We start from the raw sequence: 22,956 nt of genomic DNA, 5'->3' as shown, positions 1-22,956 counted from the left end.
AATGTAGAGGCTCAAAAGGTGGACCCATCCGTCGGGTGAGGACCACATTAAGATTCCATTCAGGAGCAGGTGGGGTCCTGGGAGGAATGACTCGTTTGAGCCCCTCTAGAAAAGCTTTAATGGCAGGCACTCTGAAAAGGGAGAGATGCTGCCTGTTTTGGAGATAAGCCGCTATGGCGGATAAATGTATTAGAATGGAAGCATATGCCAGACTGCATTTGTAAAGATGTAACAGATAACAAATGATGTTGTGCGTGGACGCGTCAAACGGGTCAATGTCGCGGTCTACGCAATAAATGACAAACCTCTTCCATTTTGCCGCGTAGCATGCTCTGGTGGTGGGCTTCCTTGCCTCCCGTATGATATCCATGCAGTCAGGAGGCAAGTTGAGGTAGCCAAACTCTAAGACCTCAGGAGCCAGATCGCCAGGTTGAGCTGTTGCGGATCTGGGTGCTGAATGTCGCCATGGCTCTGCGTCAAAAGTCTGGGTGTGAAGTGCAGCCTTTGATGCGGTACCACGGAAAGTTCTAGAAACGTGGTGTACCATGGTTGGCGTGCCCACGTTGGAGCAACCAGGATGAGCGTCATTGAGTGTTGCTTTAGCTTTTGTGCCACCAGCGGTATTAGAGGTGCTGGGGGAAAAGCGTACGCAAATCTGCCTGACCAGTTCATCCATATCGCATTGCCCTGCGACTGTGGGTGCGGGAACCTGGCGGCAAAGCTTTGGCATTTGGCGTTTTCCCTTGTGGCGAACAGGTCTATCTGTGGATGACCCCACTGCTGGGAGTACGGGTGGAGTACTGATTAATGTATCTCCCACTCGTGCATTTGGTGGCTGTACCTGCTGAGCAGATCCGCCATCTGATTGTCTTTGCCTGGGAGGTGTTCCGCCATGAGGAAGATGTTCCTCTGAATGGCCCACTTCCACATGCTCTGAGCCAGATGAGACAACTGTGGAGAGTGTGTACCTCCTTTCTTCTGAATGTAGTACATGGCTGTCATGTTGTCCGTCCGGATCAACACGACTTTGTTGCACAGATGAATCTTGAATGCCTTCATTGCCATGAAGATTGCCATCAGCTCTAGGTGGTTGATGTGCATCTTCTTTTGCTGCGTTGTCCTTAGTCCCTGCACTGTGTAGTGGAGTACATGGGCTCCCCAACCCTGGAGAGAAGCGTCCGTCGTTAGGATGATCTGTGAAACAGGCTCCTGGAACGGTCACCCCTTGCAAAGGTTGTGTGGATTTCACCAATGCAGAGAGTTGTATGCACGACCGGTCACCAACACTAGGTCTTTCAACTGTCCGTGAGCCTGATTCCACTGACGTGCCAAGCACTCTTGAAGCGGACGCATATGTAGTCTCGCGTGCGGGACTATGAAGATGCAGGAGGCCATCATGCCTATCAACTGCATGAACACTCGTGCTGGAAGCGAGTGTTGCGGTCTGAATTTCTGTATTAGCAATTGAATGCTGTTGATCCTCACAGAATTTGGCTGTGCTGTGGCCGCCAGAGTATCTATCGTCGCGCCCAGATACTGCCGCACATGGGCTGGCTGAAGGTGTGACTTTGGATAATTCAGTGAGAATCCCAGATCGTGAAGAAGGTGAATGGTGTGGGACATGTTGGCAGCGCACTGCTGGGCCGACTTTGCTTGGACAAGCCAGTCGTCTAGATAAGGGTAGACGTGAACGTTTTGTCTCCGGAGGTGCTCAGCCACTGTTGCCAGGCACTTTGTGAACACCCTGGGCGCTGTGGTCACTCCGAAAGGGATGACTTTGAATTGGTAATGCTGATTCTGAATGGTGAATCTGAGGTATTTTCTGTGTGACGGATGTAGTGGAATGTGAAAATATGCCTCTTTTAGATCTAATGTTGCGAGGAAATCCCCCTGATTGAGCAACGGAATAACCTGCTGCAGCGTGAGCATATGAAAGTGTTTTGAGAGAATGTACTGGTTTAGGGGCCTGAGGTCCAGTATGGGTCGGAGGGACCCGTCTTTCTTTGGGATCAAGAAATACAGGGAGTACACTCCCGAGCCTCTTTGTTCCACTGGTACGAGCTCGATTGCCCCTTTTTGCAGCATGACGAGCACCTCTTGCTGCAACAAGTGCAAATGCTCTGTGGACATAGGACGGTGTTTTGGGGGAATGTTGGGTGGAGTGGACGTTAACTCCAGACAATAACCGTACTGGATAAGCTTCCTTACCCACCTGTCTGTGGTGATGGATTTCCAGACTGGCAGGAACTGTTGGAGTCTCCCCCCCCGACAGGTGTTGTATGGTCGGGGGGGCAGTGACAAGGCGTCACTGTTTGTTGGCGGCGGAGGATCGGGAGTTGTTGTTTCCACGATCTCTGCCCTTGGCACTGTTTCCGCGATAGCCACCTCTACTCTGTTTGTTGTATGAGGTTTGTGCACCACTTTTAGTGTACTGTGTTTGCTGGGACAGCTGGCCTCTGGAAACACCTCTATTGCTTGAGCGACGAAAAGTACTACCCCTGAACTGCTGGGACTGGAGAGCCCCCATAGACTTTGCAGTCTCGGTGTCTTTTTTGATTTTTTCCAGGGTGGTGTCCACCTCAGGTCCAAATAAGTGATCAGGGTTTACAGGCTGATTTAGGATGGTGGTTTGTATCTCCGGCTTGAACCCGGAGATTCTGAGCCAGGCCTGACGTCGCAACATTACACTTGTGTTAATGGCCCTGGCCGCGGTGTCCGCTGCGTCCAGTGCACACTTAATAGAAGCATTTGAGATGAGTTTCCCTTCTTCAATGAGCATCTCTGCTGCCTCCTTATATTCATCTGGCAAGTGTTGTAACAGGGTTTCAAGTGTATCATAACGTGCCCTGTCATATCTGGCCAGGAGTGCCTGCGTGTTAGAAATGCGCCAGATATTGGCCGCTTGAGCCGCCACCCTCTTCCCTGATACTTCTAGCACCTTAGATTCTTTGTCAGGGGGAGGAGCATCACCAGTAGTTTGTGAATTTACCCTCTTCCGGGCATTAGAGATAACTAAAGAGTCCAACGGCAACTGGCCCTTGATGTAGGTAGGGTCGCCAGGTGCTGGCTTGTACTTTTTGTCAATTCTGGGGTTTATAACCGTGGCACGTGTGGGTTCTTTAAAAATGTCTACAGCATGTTTTAAGACACCCTTCAGCATTGGCAGAGTCTTTACGGTCTTTTCAGAGGTGGAAAAGGTGTCAAACAGAAAGTCCACTTCAATAGGGTCAGCATGGAGCTGGACATCATGATTCTTGGCTGCCCTCTCAATAAGCGCATTAAATGCCGCAGAATCCTCAGTAGGGGAGGTTTTGACAGTATACACTTGAGTGTCCGGGGCAGTTTGTGTATCCCCTGGGTCCGCAGCATCTGCCCATGTGTCATGCTGATCTTCAGGATCAGTGTCGGCAGGGTAGTCGTATTCATTATAGTCACCTTCCCCAGCCTCCACATCCGAGTAATTGGGTGAGATTGGAGCAGTGTCCTGAGCACGTGGAGTAATAAGTTCAACAAGAACTGGTGTATCCGTGGAATCCTTTTTCTTCTTTAACGGAATAGTGTAGGACTCCATAGGCTGTGCTGGCGTGATTTTTCGCTTGTAAATGGAAAGTTTACTGGTGTTGGCGTCGATAAATTGTTCCGACTGCTCCTCCAGTAGGGGTTGTCGATGCTTTGTGCCTACAACTGCAGGGGTAGGCTTCGGCCCCGTGGACACCTTCGTGGACGCTTCGACGACCTTCCTGGGCTCGAACGCCTTCGGCGCCACTTTCGGCGGCAGCGTGAACTGAATCGGTCCGTCGACTTTAGCGGTTTGGCGGCAGGCTTCGGCGTGGGAGCATCCTTCAGATCGACCGCGGAAGCTTTGTCCTTAATGCGCTTCAACGAGTCCGACACCTGCTTCGTGAAGGAGGCGGACGGCTGCGTCGACTCGACAGGTGCCTTCGAGCTACTACCATGTGCGGACTTGAGGGTAGTAGTACTTTTGGCCTTGTCCGTCCGACGTGCAGGATCGACAGCTTTTGTAGCTCCGAGTCCCTTGTCTGTGTCGACGGCCGACGGCTTCGGGTCGGCAGCCTTGACAAGCGCTTTCGGTGCCCCAGTCTTCGGCTCGACGCCCTTGAGCGACTTCACCGGTTCGACAACCTTCTTTGGCTTCGTCTGCACCGATAGGTCTGAAGACGTGGAGCCGACCAAGACGACGGGCGTTTTCTATTTCGACGGCGCCTCTTTCACTTTTGGTTTTGTCGAGACCGAAGCGTTCTCTTTCGCTTTCGATTTGACCAATGGCGGCTCCGTAGAAGTGTCCGTAGCCGGGCCCGGAGGCGAGACCGTTGATCTAGGTGCAAGATCTTGGGTAAGGCCATGTGGCGATCCCTCGACCTGAGCCTTAGCTATTGTCCGAACGGGGCATAGCTCATCGCTTGAGCTATCTTCCATGGCCCCATAGGCCTCATTGTCGTCTCCTACCTCGTCGACGACGTCTTCTGTATCGAGCATCTCTACGTCTGCGTCGTAGTTGGAGTCGATCTCTGCCGCTGGATTTGAAATCGGCTCCCGATCTTCCTGCTCGTCTGCCTCTTCTCCCTCGGTATCGAAAATGTTCACCGGGTCAGGTGCCGTTTGCTGGGCCTCCTGGCGCGCCACGCACCGAAGTCGAATCGTCTTCTTGGAGCGAAAACGAGAACAAGCCATACAGTTGGCTTCATCGTGATCCGGCGATAGGCACTTGTTGCACACCGGGTGGACATCGATGTGGGGATACTTAGAGTTGCACACGGGGCACCTTTTGAACAGGCTCCGTTCCATGATGTGTCGTCGAATAAGGCTTGTTGCGTCGACCGGGCCTCAAGCACCGAAGAGCCACGCGACTCCTCTGGATGTCCGACTCGGGAACTGAGCCGGAACAGAGCTGGGCACCGAACGCAAGACAATACCGATGATAAGAAAAAGGCCCTTGGGCCTAGAAGAAAGTTTCTATCGAATCCGAACTTGAGTGATCAAATATGCATCTGAACCCAATGGCGGAAAAAAACAATCTGGGGATGGAGTCGATGCCCATGCGCACTGTAGTCCAGGGGAGGAGCCACCTATCTCGTGATACTTCGAAGACTCTTCCAGGACAACAATGTGCAATCATCCGGACCCAACACTAGGCGGCGATCTATGCTATAGATATGAATTCAGCAGCCCACATGCCTCGAACACACTGGTTCCACATGGACTGCGCGGTAGCATGAAGGCCCCTGTGGGATCTCGCCTGGCTACCCAAACACGCCCACCCTTGCAACGCTTACATTGAGATGCCGACTAGGAAAGTGTTGGAGATCTGGGATAGGATAGCTCTGAAGAAGGGTCTGACGACCTTCTCATCCCCACACACACCTGTAGCTCACAACCCAGCCTTCCTGCTGGGCTGGTCACCCTCTTCAGTTCGTAGCTGAAGTGAGGGGGAATGTCAGACGCTTCAGGATCTCTTTGCGGGAGGAGTTAGTCATAAAGATGTTTGATGAATGTAGGGCAGAATTTCACCTTCTGGCTACCAAGCATCTTGAATGTAACCAGCTGTGACATTAGGCACTACATTCCGAGGTTTTACCCAGCGGTTGTTCGCCCATACACTCCTTTCGGGAAGCTTGTCCGCACTTATGATGGCACTGGAGGGCTAATATCCATAGCCTCTAGAGCGCTGCAACACTCACTCCCAAGTTGTAAATGTAAGTACCAATCCACATGGCACAACACTAACCTCAAGGGAAATCACTTGTGAATAGTGAAAAGCATTATGGCGAGAGATCACTAAGACGGGCTGCAGCATTTTGCAGGACCTGCAATTTATTAAGCAGCCCTTGTTGGGCCTCTAGAAATAAACTGTTACAGTAATCAAGGCAGGAGAGCACAAGTGCCGTCACCACCGCTTTCCTACACCCATCCGGCAGGAAGGGGAGGATATTCCTGATGATTTTCAGAGACCAGTGGATGGAAGAGGTCAGCGCATTTACTTGGGGTTTGAAAGAGAGTTGGTTATCAATCATGACTCCCAAGTTCTTAACCTTCGTTACTGGAATGGGGGGGGGTTCCCATCTCTTCTGGCCACCACTTGGGACTCCAAAAGTTAACGTTGGAGCCGAAGAGTAAGACCTCTGTTTTGGAGGAGTTCAGTTTTAGGCAATTTCTAGCCATCCAAGTGCTGACTGCTGTCATGCATTCCTGAAACTTGGCAGCTACGCCGTCTTTACTCCTCGGGAGCAGTGCTACAACAATCTGAGTATCATCTGCATAAGATGTTAGTTCAAACCCGTGTGAGCGAATAACCAGGGCCAGAGAGGAGACGTAAATATTGAAAAGGGTGGGGCTTGGAGAGGATCCCTGGGGAACCCCCCCGGGGAGTACGAAAGGTCGACTCGAACTCTCCCAGAGCTACCACTTGGACCCTATTCGTAAGAAAGGCTTTCAAGATGCTCGGGCCCTCCCCAGGATCCCGCAGTCCTCTAAACGGTCCACCAAAATACTGTGGTGGACAATATCAAAGGCCGTGGATAGATCCAGGAGGATCAGTGCCGCTCGGCCCCCAGCATCCATCACCCTCCTGATCTCCTCAGTGGATTTGATCAGGGCGGACTCAGTACTATGACCTTCCCTGAACCCATGTTGAGCTTTGTCGAGGCCCTGAGTGGATCCCAGAAATGTGCAGAGCTGAGAGTTCATGGCTTTCTCTATAAGTTTGGCCGGCAACAGAAGTCTGGCAATGGGCCGATAGCTATTGGGATCGGCGATATCCAGTGTGGGTTTCTTTAGCAAAGGGGCAGTTGATGCTCGTTTCCAACATGTTGAAAAATCCCCCGCTTCAGACATCTGATTGAAAAGATTGGCAAGGGTGCCAGCTATCGGGGCTGCCGCCAGCTTCGCCACGGACGCTGGGCAGGGGTCATGGGGAGAACCCGATTTTGTCACATACAGCAGTTTTTTTAATTCTTCGGGACTCACCGGGCCAAATGCTAAAAGTTTTGCCTCTTGTGAGTTGGCTGCGAGATTCCTGTGGGTGCCATCTAGTAGACTCTGCCTGACCTGGGGCTCAAGTGCGGAAAAACTAAGTTCCACCTTACTTAGGAAGAACTTGGCTAAGTTCTCGCATAGTTCCTCACTCGGTGGGATGAGCACTGGCTTGGAGATGGCCAGGCTAGAGACCATATCAAAGAGTTCCTTAGGGGAGTTCCTGGCCCCCTCAATACGGTTGGTAAAATATGTACGTTTGGCCTTCCATATCATGTCTTTATATGCACTCTGGCTGGATTTAAGTTTTAGTTTATCCACCTCATAGTAGTTTTTACGCCAGATCCGTTCAAGTTTCTTACATGTCAGCTTGAATTCCATGAGCTCATCAGAGAACCAGGGAGCTGATGGGATAGTGCGAGTGGGGCGACAGATTTTTGGCGGGGCTAATGTGGTGCACGCCCTATCAATCGAGTTGGTGTATGTAGCTGCCGCTTTGTTCACGTCTGCCGGCAGAGTGACCTAAGAAGACACCAAGAGGTCCTCCAATGCACTTCCCTCGATCTTATTCCAGGTTCTGCAGGTCCTGGCTGTTTTCCTCTCCTGCCTGGCCTTATGTAGCGAGGTGCCCGAAATATTGAACATCACTGCAGCATGATCAGTCCAGGTGACGGGAACAAGCTTGACAGATTTCAAATCAGGATTGTTTGTAAAAATTCCATCCAATGTGTGGCCTGCCAGATGCGTAGCCCCCTTAACCACCTGAGTTAGTCCCACCCCGTGCATCACCTCCAATAGTGCTATTGTATCCGGGTCTGAACGACTCTCTAAGTGGAAATTAAAGTCTCCTAGTGCTGTAAAAGATTTTGCGCCCAGGGCTTCCTCTAGAATACTGCCAGCTGTTTCAAGAAACTGGGCCTTAGTCCCGGGAGGTCTGTACAGAAGGCAGCCCTTAAGGGACTGCTGATCAGACACAATAAGCTTGAACCCCAAAGCCTTGCATGTCTCGGAGACCACCGGCTGGAAGGACCCCTGGATGGAGGCATGGTAGATAACTGCCAAACCCCCTCCCCTTTTACTGGGTCTGTCCAGGACAAAACTAAGGTTGTCTGGTGGGGTAGCTTTCACTATATCTGGCCCAGATGCAGCATCTGTCCAGGTCTCAGTAATAAAGGCGTAAGGAGCGCTTGGTGCCGAGGGAGACCCGCCTGTCCCACTTCCCACTAGATGTTACAGCTCCCTGCGCACACTCACGCCATGGCATTGGGCGAGACCTGTTTAGAGTTTGTTAGGTGTTCAATAATTCATTATCAGAGGTAATCTGAAGCACAACAGGGAGTATGGCATTAGCTTTAGAAGTGTTAATGGTGGCCTCACAAATAGGTGGAATACAGCATGTTGATCTGCATTGGTGCTGCAGGGCTTAATCGTACTCTGTATAAATGTGCAACCCCCAGCCGTCAGCATTGCTATGTACTGGTTCTCCCTAGGGAATCCAATGTGTGACAATACTACTCTGAGCTTATACTGCCACCGATAAGAGGATCCTGGAGGCTTAATATTGATGTATTAGAAGCATTTGGCACTCATGGGATGTGGATTGTGGTCGCTTGCATTGATACTGTAAACGCAAATCTAGATTTTTCGGATATACAACTCCCTTTCTAAGCATTGTAATCATCGGAGCCCGACATCAGATAGTAGGACAGTGCACAGCATGTGATCTACAGCTACACACGCTGCAGAAAACTTGATCAGCAGCACACAGAGCGCTCTGGCAATCACTGTCCACTTTCACAGTTACTCTGATAAGTTAAACTCTTTCTACAGGATCAGACCACAACCATGCCTTTTATACTTACTCTATCCATAAACCGCTTTCTCTGCGCTTCTCGGTCTGGGAATTGGGTGAGGGCGTGCAGCCTCGAGTTCAGCTGGCAGAAGTGTTTTTGCATCACTTGTCCGAAAGGATCCTCTGGATGGATCTGTTCGTACAGCACAAAGCATGCTGACTGGAAGTGATGAGCTGCCCAGCTGATCACAGTCGAGGAACTAAGGGAGATACAGTGGAAGAGCAAACAAAATATTGAATTAACTTGGAGAATTAAAGGAGAGGGCTTAATGATTAGGGTGTAATATGCAATAATATAAATGGTATACAAAAAAGTGATCATTTAATCTGCCCCACTGGTAATTACTTTGGGTCGCATACCAGTGCATCGTTGTTTTTAACACCAAGCTGCCTCAGTTTGGACCAAGACATATGCAAATCGGTCTGGACGCTGCTCCAACGGGAATGGTCCAGCACGAACTGCATGACCAGGTCGCCCCTTAACCAGAACACAAGCAACCCAGGACTTATTTCACCCAAGTTAGGGCTCATCAACCAGGTATAGCTCAGTCCCACTTACAGTGAAACACTAAAGTATGCAAAACAGTGATGGATGGAATTCTTGAATTAACCTTATCCCCTGGCAATTACTTGGTACCGCATCCCCGTCCAACTCTATTTTGCTCACCATAAACAAAATAAGCTTTTCTCAGGGAAAAACGCACTTGTTCCAGCCTTGAAAATAGAAAACACTAATAGCACGATGTAGGAAAGTGGGTTTCTTTTGCAGTAACCCCCCACTTTTTGCCCGATTTCTGATGTACTTTTCCTTGGTGAGACCTGGGTCCCTGCCAATCCGGTTCCCAGGGCCCCTAAAAACTAACCCAATTGGCATCTCTGGCCACAGGTCAGCCCCTGGGCACTGTGACCAGAGAAGGACCCTAAGGGCTGCAGCACTTATTGTGCCACCCTTAGGGGCCCTGTACCCTGACACACACACACTGACTTTGTAGGCTGCATGTCTAGGTGCAGAACAAAACAAAGAGTCAACATGGCACACCTGTGTGCCATGCCCACAAAACACTGCCCTGGCATACACCAGTCACCCCTCTAGCTGGGTGCCCTATGTCAGTGGGGAGGGTACCGGTGCATGAGACCTGTACCATTCTTGGGCACTGTAAGTGCAGTGCTGCCATTAAAAGTATATGGTGCTGGGAGATTGCCATTACGAACTCCACAGCACCATACTGGCTGCACTGAAGACTGGGAAGTTTGGTATCAAACTTCTCAGCACATTAAACCCACACTGATGCCAGTGTAGGATTTAATGTAAAATGCACAACAGGCAGGAAGACAGGCGGGAAAACCAAAGTGAGGCAAGTAGGTGTGCCAGCCTCTGCCAACCCCACCTGTCAGGTGTGGGAGGCGAGGTGAAGCACAACTCCGGGCTCCCGCCATCTTGAGGAAGAGGAGCCCTACCCAATCGGAGACAGGCTCCTGCCCCCTCCCACTGGAGAGTGGCAGAGTAGGGGGTGTACTCACCTCAGGGAAGGGACCCATTGGTCCCTGACCTTCCCCTACCTATAACACCCCTAAATGTAGTATTTAGGGGCACCCTGAACCTTCGTTCCTCAGATCCCGATTCCGAAACTACAAAGAAGAACAAGAAGAAAGATGACCTGCCATGCAGCTGCTAACAAGAGTATGACACCAACTGACTTGGTCCCAGCCCTAGAGGCCAGTTGACCCTCAAACCTGCTCCTGCTAAACCCCGGCGTCTCTTGTGGTCAGCAACCTCGAAAACCCCGGAGGACCGGACTGCCTTGCCCATCCAAAGACTGGGACTCCCACGAGCAGTGGTTCTGCTTAAACAGCAACAACCCTTGGTGCCAGCCAGGTACCGTGAATCCAGGATACTCTGCACCCGGAATGGGCCGGAGTGAAAAAAGACCACGAGGACGTCCCCCCCGGCGACTGTGACCACGAATTCAGCACCCAAGTACCCTCCTCGAGGCTCCTGACGACGCCTGCAGCCTCACAACCAGGGACCCCTCTAACCGCGACCAGCAGAGGGGTAAGATTTCCCAACACCAAAAGGCACCCCTGCACCCCGGCGCCCCACGGCCCCCTGTGCCCAACTCCTGGGTGTCTACCCAACCTACAGCTTCCCAACTTACCTCTCAAAGTCGTGGTCTCACCTGTATAATCTCCGTCCCCGAGCCTGCAGCCTTTGTTCATCTTCCAGCTTTTCCATTGAAATCTATGGGGAGCCTGACGGCCCAAAAAGCACCCTGCACCCAGGCGCCCGAGTGCTACTGGAAGTGCTGCATCTGTTCTATTCTACTTCCCCCACTTGCCCTGTGTAAGTAACAAGGAGCTGAGCTTCCACAGCCGCGTGGCCTGCCTGCTAGCAGCCACCAACCAAAGGCCCCCTACCTGCCATAGGGTAACATTGGGCCTACTCTCTCTGCACCAGGCTGCCCCTGTGCCGCTGAGGGTGTAACAACTGTACCTACCTGACCCTGGGAGCCCCCCCGAGTTTTACCCCAGAACCTTAACTCTGCCAGCCGTGTACTTACCTGAAAACCGATAAGTTGCATTTTCTCCGTAGGGTAACATAGGCTGGTTTTCACTCGGAAAGTGACGAGTTTTGAAACTTTGAAATATTCACTAAAAATCATCAGATCAACGAAAACAAAATTACTCACCTGTTACCAGGGGAGATCCCAGTGCTGGATCTGGGTGCCCAGCACTGACCCTAAAAAGTAATTACAACTATTATTTGCCGATAACTTGATTTTTCTCCATAGGATAACATTGCCTGGTTTTTGCCAAAAATTCTTTTAAGTGTTTATTTTTGAAACATACAAATATTCCTTAAAAATTGCCTGTGTAACAAAAACGATTTCTTTCAACTGTTTACAGGAGATGCACCAGGGCTGAATCCAGGATCCAGTCCTGAGTAGGAAAAACATATGCAAAGTAATTGATACTGCATTTACTTAAAATTCCCATGTAGCTCAATGTTATTATTGTGTTAAGTTTGTGTTGCATATTGCAACAACTGTATCTATTGCATTGAAAAGTCTATTGCTAATTGAATGTATTCAACTGTAGCACCTCATTCTGAGAAAGTACTTTTATACCTACATGTGGTTCTAAACTAAAACAACAGTATGTTTTATATACAAAACAATTGGCCTAGAGTTCAGTTCTGGAGTGTGTGAGACCATTTGCTGACTGAGTGTTTACAACAGATGCTTTACACTGTCCTCTGATACTGCCTTACTGCTCGACCAAGCTACCACTTTAGAGAGTAAGGGTATATCTATCTTTAACCTCTGCCAAACCTCTGTTGACTGGGACTGTCTCAAGCATGGGCAGAGGCCCGGCAATGCCTCCCATGTGTCATGTACGGACCCTCGCTGTCTCAAGCATAGGACGAGGCCCTGCAATGCCTCCCATGTGTCATGTATGGACCCTCGCTGTCTCAAGCATGGAAAGAGGCCCTGCGATGGCTCCCATGTGTCATGTATGGACCCTCGCTGTCTCAAGCATGGGAAGAGGCCATGCGATGCCTCCCATGTGTCATGTATTGACCCTCGCTGTCTCAAGCATGGGAAGAGGCCATGCGATGCCTCCCATGTGTCATGTATGGACCCTCGCTGTCTCTAGCATGGGAAGAGGCCCTGCAATGCCTCCAATGTGTAATGTATGGACCATCGCTGTTTTAAGCATCGGAAGAGGCCATGCGATGCCTCCCATGTGTCATGTATTGACCCTCGCTGTCTCAAGCATGGAAAGAGGCCCTGCATTGCCTCCCATGTGTCATGTATGGACCCTCGCTGTCTCAAGCATGGAAAGAGGCCCTGCGATGGCTCCCAAGTGTCATGTATTGACCCTCGCTGTCTCAAGCATGGGAAGAGGCCATGCGATGCCTCCCATGTGTCATGTATTGACCCTCGCTGTCTCAAGCATGGGAAGAGGCCATGCGATGCCTCCCATGTGTCATGTATGGACCCTCGCTGTCTCTAGCATGGGAAGAGGCCCTGCAATGCCTCCCATGTGTCATGTATGGACCATCGAAGTTTTAAGCATCGGAAGAGGCCATGCGATGCCTCCCATGTGTCATGTATGGACCCTCGCTGTCTCTAGCATAGGAAGAGGCCATGCGATGCCTCCCATGTGTCATGTATGGACCCTCGCTGTCTCAAGCATGGAAAGAGGCCCTGCATTGCCTTCCATGTGTCATGTATGGAACATCGCTGTCCCCAGCATGGGAAGAGGCCCTGCAATGCCTCCCATGTTTCTTGTAGAGGCCCTGCAATGCCTCCCATGTTTCTTGTAGAGGCCCTGCAATGCCTCCCATGTTTCTTGTAGAGGCCCTGCAATGCCTCCCATGTGTCATGTATGGACCCTCGCTGTCCCCAGCATGGGAAGAGGCCCTGCAATGCCTCCCATGTGTCATGTATTGACCCTCGCTGTCCCCAGCATGGGAAGAGGCCCTGCAATGCCTCCCATGTGTCATGTATTGACCCTCGCTGTCCCCTGCATGGGAAAAGGCCCTGCGATGTCTCCCATGTGTCATGTATTGACCCTCGCTGTCTCAAGCATGGGAAGAGGCCATGCGATGTCTCCCATGTGTCATGTATTGACCCTCGCTGTCTCAAGCATGGGAAGAGGCCATGCGATGCCTCCCATGTGTCATGTATTGACCCTCGCTGTCTCAAGCATGGGAAGAGGCCCGGCATTGCCTCCCATGTGTCATGTATTGACCCTCGCTGTCTCAAGCATGGGAAGAGGCCCTGCATTGCCTCCCATGTGTCATGTATTGACCCTCGCTGTCTCAAGCATGGAAAGAGGCCCTGCGATGCCTCCCATGTGTCATGTATTGACCCTCGCTGTCTCAAGCATGGGAAGAGGCCATGCGATGCCTCCCATGTGTCATGTATGGACCATCGCTGTTTTAAGCATGGGAAGAGGCCATGCGATGCCTCCCATGTGTCATGTATGGACCCTCGCTGTCTCTAGCATGGGAAGAGGCCCTGCAATGCCTCCCATGTGTCATGTATGGACCATCGCTGTTTTAAGCATGGGAAGAGGCCATGCGATGCCTCCCATGTGTCATGTATGGACCCTCGCTGTCTCTAGCATGGGAAGAGGCCCTGCAATGCCTCCCATGTGTCATGTATTGACCCTCGCTGTCCCCAGCATGGGAAAAGGCCCTGCGATGCCTCCCGTGTGTCATGTATTGACCCTCGCTGTCTCAAGCATGGAAAGAGGCCCTGCATTGCCTCCCATGTGTCATGTATGGACCATCGCTGTTTTAAGCATGGGAAGAGGCCATGCGATGCCTCCCATGTGTCATGTATGGACCCTCGCTGTCCCCAGCATGGGAAGAGGCCCTGCAATGCCTCCCATGTGTCATGTATTGACCCTCGCTGTCCCCAGCATGGGAAAAGGCCCTGCGATGCCTCCCATGTGTCATGTATGGACCCTCGCTGTCTCAAGCATAGGAAGAGGCCCTGCATTGCCTCCTGTGTGTCATGTATGGACCCTCGCTGTCTCAAGCATGGAAAGAGGCCCTGCATTGCCTCCCATGTGTCATGTAGGGAACATCGCTGTCCCCAGCATGGGAAGAGGCCCTGCAATGCCTCCCATGTGTCATGTATTGACCCTCGCTGTCCCCAGCATGGAAAAAGGCCCTGCGATGCCTCCCATGTGTCATGTATGGACCCTCGCTGTCTCAAGCATAGGAAGAGGCCCTGCATTGCCTCCTGTGTGTCATGTATGGACCCTCGCTGTCTCAAGCATAGGAAGAGGCCCTGCATTGCCTCCCATGTGTCATGTAGGGAACATCGCTGTCCCCAGCATGGGAAGAGGCCCTGCAATGCCTCCCATGTGTCATGTATTGACCCTCGCTGTCCCCAGCATGGGAAAAGGCCCTGCGATGCCTCCCATGTGTCATGTATGGACCCTCGCTGTCTCAAGCATAGGAAGAGGCCCTGCATTGCCTCCTGTGTGTCATGTATGGACCCTCGCTGTCTCAAGCATGGAAAGAGGCCCTGCATTGCCTCCCATGTGTCATGTAGGGAACATCGCTGTCCCCAGCATGGGAAGAGGCCCTGCAATGCCTCCCATGTTTCTTGTATGGACCCTCGCTGTCTCAAGCATGGGACGAGGCCCTGCAATACCTCCCGTGTATCATGTATGGACCCTCGCTGTCTCTAGCATGGCAGAGGCCCTGCAATACCTCCCATTTGTCTTGTATGGACCCTCGCAGTCCCCAGCATGGGCAGAGGCCCGGCAATGCCTCCCGTGTGTCATGTATGGACCATTGCTGTCTCAAGGATGGGAAGAGGCCCAGCAATGCCTCCCATGTGTCATGTATGGACCCTCGTTGTCTCAAGCATTGGAAGAGCGGTGACCCAAACACTCACCGTGAATTGTCCATGTAGGTGAGCACGACCTCGGCCAGGAGCAGAGTCGGACTGGCGGGATCCATGCCCACCTGCTTCAACCCATCTTCCAGTAGTGATAAGTCACTCAGGTCAATCCCCAGCAACATATAATCGTCTCCATGGAGCCCAACAAGTCCTGTGAGAGAAGAAGCGAAGCAATAGCATGAACAGCTGACCATGCACAAGGGGACCAAGAGAAAAGAGTGCCACATTTGTGAGAATGGAACTACTAATTAATGACGTTTTGAATATAAAGATATTTGTTTTATTATTCTGCACAGTAACAAGAAAAGTCTTGATTAATTTAACAGATGAGAAAATGGAGAAGGAGATTGGAGGAGTGAGAGAAGGTGTGAAAAGACAACTAAAGAAGAAGGAGATGATCGTTCAGCATGGGGAAATGGGGAAAAACAAACATAATGAAGTAAATAATAAGGGTCAATGAGTTCCCTTTCTGCTGGAGTGGAAAGGTGTGTCTTCTTTCAGAAAACCAAACTGAAATTCCATTTACTGATTAACGCCCCCACTCCCTGCTGCCTGGATCAGGCCACTCAAGCGGCCTAATGTATGGATTTAGGAAACTTGCAGTCAAGACAGGCACACATTGTTACATTATCCTTTATTCTACTGAAACATCATGGCCCTAGCACAACCAGTATGAGAACTAGACCCGTAAACTGGGAAGAGGTCGTTAAACCATTGACATAAAAGCTTAGCGAAAGAAAATGCATAAGGTAGCACCCTTTGAACAACAACAAAAAAAAATAAGGTAGCTGAGAGTGTGTGCAGATCAAGCTGAATGTAATGCACACTACAGTCAAAGGGCATTATACGTAGATGTAATGTGTCCAGCCAAATCTTTTGGCTGGACACATTAAATCTCTTCACTCTCTTAAATGCTTGACCCACAGGCAGAGAAGACCAAGTTATCCTTTGCTTTCACTGACCTTACCAGAAGAGGGGCACCGGGTGCTCTCCGAAACTCCCACAAGTTCCGCAAGTTGTTTTGTGCGGCTTATCAGGGCAGCTTTTCGGCGAACCACCTCAGGAAAGTCCACCTCACATACCACAGCATTCTTGAGAGCACCATCTGATTTCAGGCGGAAATATAAAGAATCAAAGCCAGCACCTAAAGACAGAATCTGTAGGGAAAAAAGGATACAAAATGAAGGAAGCGTGGGATGAGGAACCCATGAAGAGGTTAAAGAGCGATCATCCAGCCCCAAGGGAAGGAGATAAATAAAAGCAGTTCACGAGGATCCAGATGGAACAGGAACCTCAGTGGGTCAGTGGTGGAGTTGGGATGTTGGTGAGCTCTACCCATCCACATGCCAAAAATCACACAGTGGCCAAGTACTCTATCCAATAATATTCGAAAAATCATGGAGGGAGCCTGGATCCTCAGACCCATCATCAAGATCTGTGAAGTTGTATAGCATAGAACATCACCTTCCTTACCGCCACTGGGGCTCTGCGGCACCAGAGGACAAAATTATGCAACAGCACTGCCTAAATTATGTGCCAACAATAAACAAAGTTATAAATCACCTGATCTGTGGCTCTATTATTTAGCTATTTTGTTTTTTAACATATAAAGACACAAAAAAGATCCCAAATCTGTAGAAAATATAATGAAAACTATATAAATTCAGCAGATGCTACTCAAGCTTCACAATCAACAATTAATAATTCTGCCTGAAAGCACATGCCTTCAGAAACCAAAGGTGAAATCACTATTAAACTCTGTGTGCCTGATCAGTACAGAAGGAAATACACCTCAGACCACAACTGGAGGCACATCATAGTCTGCTAATGCGCATCCCGAAAATGCATAATACAAAACGCATCCAGTCTCACCTGAAAGGCTTTTGAGATATGGGATACGCACAACATATGTAGAAATGTTCAGACAGAATAGCAAAAAGATGGTTTTGCTACAAATCTTTCGCTTTTCCAGAAATCTGCTACCTGTGTGTCCTGCAGCCAGCCACTGGTTCTGTTTCACCTACAAGGAGAAGGAGCACCAAGGGCCAACTGGCCTGGGTTGTGCAGCCACAGGAAGTGGAGATCAATTTTCTCACCTGCCTCCTGCAGGATTCCTGGGTTTGCAGCAAGAAGTTCCTCACACACTGGTCCACAGCTCTTGCACGGATGTAATAGCCCCTGGATGGATGAAACGGATCGATGAAGCGATAAGTCATCATCATCATAAACTTTATTCGATCACAATTTACCATAAAAGTACAAAGGCAGGACAAGTATTACAGTAAAATAAAGCCATGAAGATAAAATTGTAATTGTGTTATAAAATTGCTTCATAAAATGATGATATTAAATCTTTAATCGCACCCCTTTCAAATGCATCCTATTAATAGTTGTACATTTGGAGTGAAGATCTGGAGGCAGGTTGAAAAACGAAAACCTCAGCTAGGGTCACGCTCTACAGGCCTACCCACATGCATTTCTCTTAAGATCATCAATATTCATTTGAAAGTATGTACAGGGATAAGTCATAGATCACAAAGGTGACCCCCAAAGACACAGATTTGAGACTTACGCAAGAGGCCAAGCTGCTCATGAGGAACATGCGGTGCTGCTCTGGAGCCGCAGATAAGAGCACGATTAGATAATATGAGATTATACATTGGGCTGGTGAGCACAATTGCAGCTCCAAAGCAGGAGAGGAGAAACCCAAAACCCCAATGAGAAGACTCAACAGTCCGACAAGACTGGCACACGGAGATCAGATGTTGGACCATAAATAGTGACATGACATCCTTGCACCGCAGACTGAGGGTCAAACGCGTGCTCTGGAAGGTCAGTGACATGACAACACTTCACAAACCTGTTTATCAGAGGAGCTCTCCTGGTTTTCTTCGTCACAAAACAACTCAGAAAGTCATCGGGAAAATACCCCAGGGCTGCCATGGAGCATTTACTGACAATGCTGCTGTCGTTGGTTCCCTGGACCTACGGGAGAAGCAGACACAAGAGAAAGTCAGTTCAAAGGTGCTGAGCAAGAGCTGATCTCCAGGCACCAGAGACAGGCCATTCAATGTCAGAGCAGATGATTTTCAAAGGGATCAGAACAGGGGTCCTGAGATGGCTCTCTCAACACGGGAGACAACCATTACAACGGGGTCTTTACACCGCGCTACCTTTACGACGCAGCCATCACAACGCAAGTCGTTAGAACGACTTGCGCTGGATGTCGCTATATACTATTCCAACACCTTCCCTACTGTTACGTAGGCTGGAGTTGGAATAGTAAATCATACTATTCCAAAATCCAGCGCCTCTAGTGCAAGTCGTTGTAACGACTTGCGTTGTGATGGCTGCGTCGTAAAGTAGCGCGGCGTAAACACCACGTTGTAATGACATATATCCCTCAATACACCAGACAATGGTCACTCTCAGAGTAGTTGTGTGATGACAGCTGAACCACCTGCACAAGACATGGGTGCCCGTGAGGGCAGGTTCTTGTGGACACTTACTTTGCATGCTACAGGGGCCATTGCCAGAGCAACGGATTATTGACGTCTGATTTCCCTACATCTGGCACAGGCCATTATGAGAGAAGTTGTCTGAAGACCAGTGAACTCCACGAAGTGGAAGACAAGGCAGCAGCTTGCACAGAGCATGCGCAGGATCTCAGCCAGTGGTGAGCCGGGAGAACAAAGAATACGCTTTATTAACTGTTCTCGCAGCCAGACTCCATGAGAGCAGTGCGTTCAGCCGCTTGGGTCCCACCGGGTCTCATAGCTGGCAGTCATTTTAAAACAGTTTCTTATCAACAGGGCCGGTCCTAGGATTTGCGGTGTACTGGGCCAAAAGGGAATGTGCGAGGCCCCTCTAATTTTGATAAGTGACCCCTTGCAAGGAGACCATTCAGAGACACTGCAGGCGCCCATTGTCCAGCATTTTAGCGTCTCACAGTTTTAACTTTTAGCCCACAAGCAATTCTCACACCTTCAGACCATAGGTGTGAGAATTGCTTGAGGGCTAAAAGTTAAAACTGTGGGGGAGCTAAAATGCTGGACAATGGGCCTCCCGCAGTGTCTCTGAATGGGTCTCCTTGCAATTGGCACAATAGGAAGCGTCTCCAGACACCATCCCTGAGAGGCATGGGGAGGGGGCCCCCACCCATGGACCCTAATTGCAAGGCGACACATTTCTTTAAAATGGCTCACCAGGGAAACAAAAGGACACACCACCAGTGCGGGGCCCCATGCTGGTGGGCTTAGTGCGAGGCCGTGGGCTGCTGCCCACACTGCTCATGCCTAGCATGGGCCCTGCATATCAGCGTCTCTATTCAAAAGCTTAACACTACAATCAAAAACAAATTGGCGATTTCTCAACAGCGACAGTAAAAGGCGGTAATGTAACCATTTCCATTTCAACAAACTTTATTTCGGTCATAAAAGGCCATAAAAAGTAGAAATTCATATACAATATAGCATTGATAAACACATTTTGACAGTTCATTGTTTAAATATTGCAGTACATCCCAAAAAGACATTTTAATATGTCCAAAGTCTTTATACTAATTAAAAACAAGAATGATTAAAACCAGATAAAAACTATTAAAATTTAGAGGTTAAAAAGGACAAAAGTGCAGAAATGATTTATTACAATTGCTGAAATGTATTAAAAAAGGCCCTTCCCCTGTGCTACATGGAATTAAGGAAACGAGACACGGCCAAGACTATAGGGGGGTGCGTATCAGATCTTAACATTCTATACACGTCCAAACACTGTGTGCATCCCAAGTTTCTGCATAATTGTATAAGACAACGCCGTCTGGCAGATTTATAGCCTGGGCTAAAAAAAGAACGTGAATGTCGGTCTCGTCAGGGCTGTTGCAGGAAGGACAACCTACAGAGGGATCATTTGTCCATTTATTCACAAAAGTATTGACCGGGAGGGTCCCTGTGCTAAACTGGACATACAGCTTCCTTGCCATTGGAGGCTGTGTGTTGTCCAAAAACGACTCAGAGGTACTCGGTTTTTTTATGTTAAGAAAATCAGCCGTTAGATGCCCGAGTCTGGTGTTCACCTGCAGATCGACTAATTTGTGTGCCCTATAGGCTCTGACAAGTTGTAATTGTGATATTGTTAGGGACACTACCTCCTGATTGGTCCACAGGCTGGGCATCCCTATTCTGGCACAAGTTTCTTTGATGTGCTTGAACCAAGGCAATTTTCCCACCCCTGGTAAACCCAAGACCCCCTTAAGTTCATTTTGGTAGGATGCTAATTCAGGAGTTGCCCACAGTCTGCGCCAGAAGGTCAGTGGTCTTAAACTCATCTCTTCTGCGATTGGTTTGACTCCTAAATCCAGGCACAGAGGGATGAGGGGAGTGCTAGGAGGTAAGCCCAGGAGCTCTCTCATAAATTGGTTTTCTATTTTGGCCAATTTATCATCCATGCAGTTCCTATCCACATGTTTTGTGTTGTTCCATCTTGCATTCCCTAAGAGTATATTGTGTCAAGCTCCTCACCCACGCACACAAGGCACTCCACAACACCGGACCAACGTACCTCAACAGACGACTCAGCTTCTACACCCCCACCCACCATCTCCGCTCATCCGACCTCGCCACAGTCCCCCGCTTCCAAAGAGCAACCTTCCGCGGCAGATTGTTCTCCCACCTCGCCGCCAAGACCTGGAACACCCTCCCCATCCACCTACGGCAGACCCAAGACCTGCTGACCTTCAGAAAACTCCCAAAGACATGGCTTTTCGAAAAGTAGCATTCCCCACCCCAGCGCCTTGAGACCCTCACGGGTGAGTAGTGCGCTTTACAAATGTTATGATTGATTGATTGTGTAGTGCACACTGTGATCTGGGACACCTCAACATATCTAGGTGAGTTCATTTAGTGGATGGGTTTTCATGACAGGGCAGGACTGTTTGTGCTTCTGCAATTTTTGATTGGGGAGAAGTGACATGTTAGGGAGAACTTCAGTGTCTGAAATCAAACATGAAAACATTACAAAGCATCACATCCTCAGTAGACACAACTCCAGAGCAAAGTTGTAGGACAGTAATGCCGTTATTTTCTCCCAACTTACTATTCTACACTTTAATATTGCTCTACAAACCCAGCATCTCGTCACTAATTTCTCTCTGCAGACACACTGTATCTCTTCACGGACTCACTCTGTACAGTCTCATTAACTTTTCAGTACACCATCTCTTCACAGCCCATATATGTCTTAATTGACATATCTTGTGATCTCTTCACTGGGCATGAATTGCATTTCCAGTGTTCACGGAATAGCACAAAACCCTGACCTTGTGTGTGTGTGGCCATTCATCAGTGACAGCAAAGTAACAGGAGATGTTGTAGCATCTAGGATAATGTGCTGCATGGCTAAACACTTACAAGGTCCTAAAGGCAAGACCTATTGGCTGTGCCAATGCTCGTTTACATTACCGCTGGCAGTCATTCATCATGCACAAAGGTGATCACTACAGTGATCTTGCATATGGCGGCTACTAACGTAATTTTGCCTAATGTGGTCACTACTACATCGCTAATAATATTCGAAGCTCGCGATGATTTTCTTTTTGATTTCCGTAATTTTTTATTGTAGAAAAAATATATATTTACATGGAGCATAACATATACATGGGTGAAAGAGAGAAAAAGAAAAGGAATGCGCCCGGTGGAGGGGGCGCGGAGGTGGACTTGTTCGTCGCGATGATTTTCATTGAACATAATTTCTTATTACAGAAAAGGTTGGAGATTCCTGCACTAGACCTCCACACCACTGCACACGCGGGTTATTGTGGAATCGACAGCATTGCCGTGTTATAGTATCACACAGGAGGGCTGCAATGCCTGCCACGTGGGTTTATTGCCAGCTACATCTGGTATAATACATATATATTTTTTAATTTATTTATTAAAGACTTAGGATTACATGCGTTACCTAGAAGATACAAACAGAAAAAAAAATGCAAATGTACAAGTTATAAAGTCACACAAGAAAGAGATCCAAACAGGAAAAAAAAACATGGGTGCATTCTGGGAATTGTAGTTAGGAGTCTAACACGAGTATGGGTCACAAAAATCAGGTATGTAAATGAGCTGCTAGTTATAAGCGTGGAGGATGAACGCTTATGACTTGCCCGATACCGGGGGAGAAGCTGTGAATACATCACACACATACATACATGCCACACACACACACACACGGCAGCACAGCCTCCCCAGGCCCCGGCTCTCTGCTAGCACCGCTGCCCGGGGCCTCAGAGGCTCTGCCTGCGCCCCGGACCCCGCCCGCCCCGAGCCCCCGGCCCCTCCAGTCTCACCGCGGTGTCCCGGCCCGCCTGACCCCGGTGCTTCCCCATGTCCAGCTGCAGACGCCTGGAGGCGGCAACGACACAGACAAGGGACTACAATGTAGGATGCGCATAGACAGTGAGGACGGACAACGGCTCTAAGCCCTGAACTGACAGAAGACTCAATGCATTCCCAGCAGGCGAAGTAGTACTCGACAAAGGACTACCTACTGAGGTCCATGGCACGAGCCAGGGAGGTATTGCACGGGACGGCAGAGGGGCGTGGTCAAGAGGCGGGGTGGTATTGGGCCCGACGACAGAGGGGCGTGGCCAAAAGGCGGGGTGGTATTGGGCCCGACGACAGAGGGGCGTGGCCAAGAGGT

The 22,956-nt window shown here is 49.6% G+C and overlaps 1 protein-coding gene across 2 annotated transcripts in view; it reads right to left on the bottom strand.

Annotated features, from left to right (window-relative positions):
• Nucleotides 1-22,675, bottom strand: part of LCMT2 (leucine carboxyl methyltransferase 2) — a 68,177-nt gene extending 45,502 nt beyond the window's left edge. The window contains exons 1-6 of one of the 2 annotated variants that reach the window (XM_078658773.1): nt 22,604-22,675; nt 18,128-18,252; nt 17,364-17,445; nt 16,235-16,424; nt 15,262-15,418; nt 8,853-9,042 (exon numbers count right to left, since the gene is read on the bottom strand). In XM_078658773.1, the coding sequence (XP_078514899.1) occupies nt 8,853-9,042; nt 15,262-15,418; nt 16,235-16,424; nt 17,364-17,445; nt 18,128-18,252; nt 22,604-22,642 (783 nt within the window). In that variant the 5' untranslated portion in view covers nt 22,643-22,675. The remainder of the gene's footprint in view (nt 1-8,852; nt 9,043-15,261; nt 15,419-16,234; nt 16,425-17,363; nt 17,446-18,127; nt 18,253-22,603) is intronic. The other variant, XM_078658774.1, reaches the window with a different exon arrangement.
• Nucleotides 22,676-22,956: the final 281 nt, after the last annotated feature.

Source organism: Lissotriton helveticus, chromosome 8 (genome assembly GCF_964261635.1).
Source record: "Lissotriton helveticus chromosome 8, aLisHel1.1, whole genome shotgun sequence".
Classification (NCBI taxonomy): Eukaryota; Metazoa; Chordata; class Amphibia; order Caudata; family Salamandridae; genus Lissotriton; species Lissotriton helveticus.
Note: the sequence above shows the minus strand (reverse complement) of the source record. Positions and strands in the feature narration are given on the sequence as shown.